This window comes from Electrophorus electricus, chromosome 19 (assembly GCF_013358815.1).
Source record: "Electrophorus electricus isolate fEleEle1 chromosome 19, fEleEle1.pri, whole genome shotgun sequence".
NCBI lineage: Eukaryota > Metazoa > Chordata > Actinopteri > Gymnotiformes > Gymnotidae > Electrophorus > Electrophorus electricus.
In genome coordinates, this window is record NC_049553.1 from 9,747,056 (window position 1) to 9,749,487 (window position 2,432).

At 54.3% G+C, this 2,432-nt stretch overlaps 1 protein-coding gene across 1 annotated transcript in view; it reads right to left on the bottom strand.

Annotated features, from left to right (window-relative positions):
- The window catches only part of nlgn2a (neuroligin 2a), a 75,018-nt gene extending 73,012 nt beyond the window's left edge, over nucleotides 1-2,006 (bottom strand). Inside the window, exon 1 of the mRNA XM_027028446.2 lies at nucleotides 1,615-2,006. Within this exon, the coding sequence (XP_026884247.1) occupies nucleotides 1,615-1,720 (106 nt within the window). The 5' untranslated portion in view covers nucleotides 1,721-2,006. The remainder of the gene's footprint in view (nucleotides 1-1,614) is intronic.
- Between the last annotated feature and the right edge of the window lie 426 nt (nucleotides 2,007-2,432).

Sequence of the window (2,432 nt, forward strand, 5' to 3'; positions counted from 1 at the left end):
AACAATTCTAAACATTAAAAAAAAAAAAAGAAACCTTCTCCAAGGTCCACCTGTTTCAGTTTGGGAAGAAAAAAAACCTCAAATGTTGCTGCCGACTTCTACCAATCACATAAGCACGGAAGGCGATAATCGGGGTGGCGCGGGCGGAACAGGCACCCCAGGGTGGAGGCACGGGTGGAGGCAGGGGGCAGGCGTGGGAGTCTGCGGCAGGGAGACAGGACGCCTCGCATGACGGATCACCGGCGGGAAGCGGAGCACTGCGATGCTGTGGGCACCTGCCCAATCGAGCGGAGGGAGATGTATGGGAGGGGAGTCGGTCGCCCCTGGCGACAGTGACTGATGAGCGAGCTCTGATCTGTTGCCAACCACACCAACCCCCCCCCTTGGGGTCTTTACGCCAAGCTACAGCAACACGTGTCCCATACATGCAGGTCCGAAACCTCTGGGGGTCTTGCACACAGCTCACACATACATGCAAACACAAACATATGCACAAACACACACTCAGGTTATGCTTAAAGTTTGGAAAATATTAAGCATATTATGGAAAATATGTATGATAAGGTCTTGAATGGTTAAAATTAGGAGCATATGACTGTGAGTTTTGAACAAAACAGCTCATTATGGAATTAGCAGGCTTAGCTCCTAGCCACTAGTATGAACTAGATGGATTATGGGGAATTTGGGGATTTGGAAGACTGGAAGTTGATAGATTTGGGACTGTGGGTCCTGATAAATTTCGTAGAGGTCACTGCAATGGTACACATGATAGAGAGAGAGAGAGACAGGAGTGTTGGGCTGTGAATGCTAACAGAAGCGACAAGCTACTGGTGGTGTTGACAGGCAAGAGAATAAAACAATTTTCACACCAAGGGTGTTTCCTATGAAAGCACAAACACACGCGCACGCAGACACACACACGCCAGCACATGTGCAAACAAAAATGTAAACACAATCGCAAATGCCCATGCAAGCACACACTCATGAACGTACAGATGGAGGGGTGCTGTGCTCCGCATGTTTACGGTTATATAGCACATCCACTGGGCATGTGTGTGAGGAAGTGTGTGGATGTGTGGGTGTTTCACTCTCACTCCGTAAACCGTGGACTTTCTCCTCTTAGTGAGAAGGAGTTGAATTTGAGTTCAGTTAAGTCCCATTGCAAGTGTGTTATATAAGAGAAAAGACAAATAAAAAAAGAGGCGTTTGGAGCCAGATCAGGCCAGCAAGGCTGGAGAGACGTAAGGAGAAAATGCTCAGACTGCAATTAGATGCCAATAACGATATCGATCATTTCTTTAGTTGGCATCCCGGGCTGATCGCGGGGCAGTATTAATTACAAGAAAAAAAAAACAAACAACAAAATGGAACCTCACAAATCGATACTCTCGCCCACTGCGGCCTCATTCATCTCGCGAAACCGCAAAGCAAAACGGAGGAGGTGGAGAGCAGAAAAGGGGGACGCCTTTTGGGCCAGACATCAAAAGTCCTGGCGCCGCTGGGCCCGGGCGTGAGAGCGCGAGACCGCTGCGGGCTCCTCAGGATGGGAGGAACGTTACTGCACCCCCCAAAAGCCCACGTCCCATGTCCCTGCGCCCCGGTTCTGCTACTCACCATCCTCCGTGGGCACGTAGACGTTGAGGTAGAGGCAATCCTCGCTCTGGTTCTGGATGTATGTGGCGGCCACATCCAGGCTGTCGGTGAACCACACGGGCAGCATGATCTCGGGCAGCACGCCGTGCAGGTTCTGCGGGCAGACCGGCGCGAACTGTGTGGCGTTGCGCACTTCGGGCCACGAGCCGGGCGCCTCGGGCGGCTGGAAGCGGCGGTCACCGATGGGCGGAGTGGCATATGGGACCCCTAGGTACTGTTCCACGGGCCCCAGGATCTCGTTGTTCAGCTCCTTCTTCACGCCACGCAGCTTGCCGTAGTTGGTGGTGATTGTCGGGTGCTTGGCGCCGGGGTCGAGGCGCTGGCATGTGCCCGGTGCCAGCCACAGCACCAGGCAGAGGGCGCCGGTCAGGGCGAGGGCGTCCGGCCTGCGGGTGCTGGCCGGGGGGCGCCGGCTCGAGCGCGGGGCCTGCATGGCCGCTTTGTCTCCCCTCCTTTGTCTTTTTTTTCGCTTGGGGGGGGGGGGGGTCAAGGGCAGGGGTGGGAGTATTTATCCCGAGAGGAAGGTTCTAATTGGTTAGGATGAATGCGCGAGTGTGTCCCTCTGGTGGGGTGGGCAGAGCTCTGAGGCTGAGGAAAAGAGGCCTGGGGAAAGGGGGTGGGGACTATGGGGTGGGGGGTAGGTGAATGAAAGGGTCAGGGAGGAGGAGGAGGAGGAGGAGGAAGAGGAGGAGTTCGCTGATGCCTTCCTCTCAGTCCCACTAGAGCAACGTGACGATGTGACGAAGGTTAAAGGTGAAAAGTCTGTTACGTTCCATCTC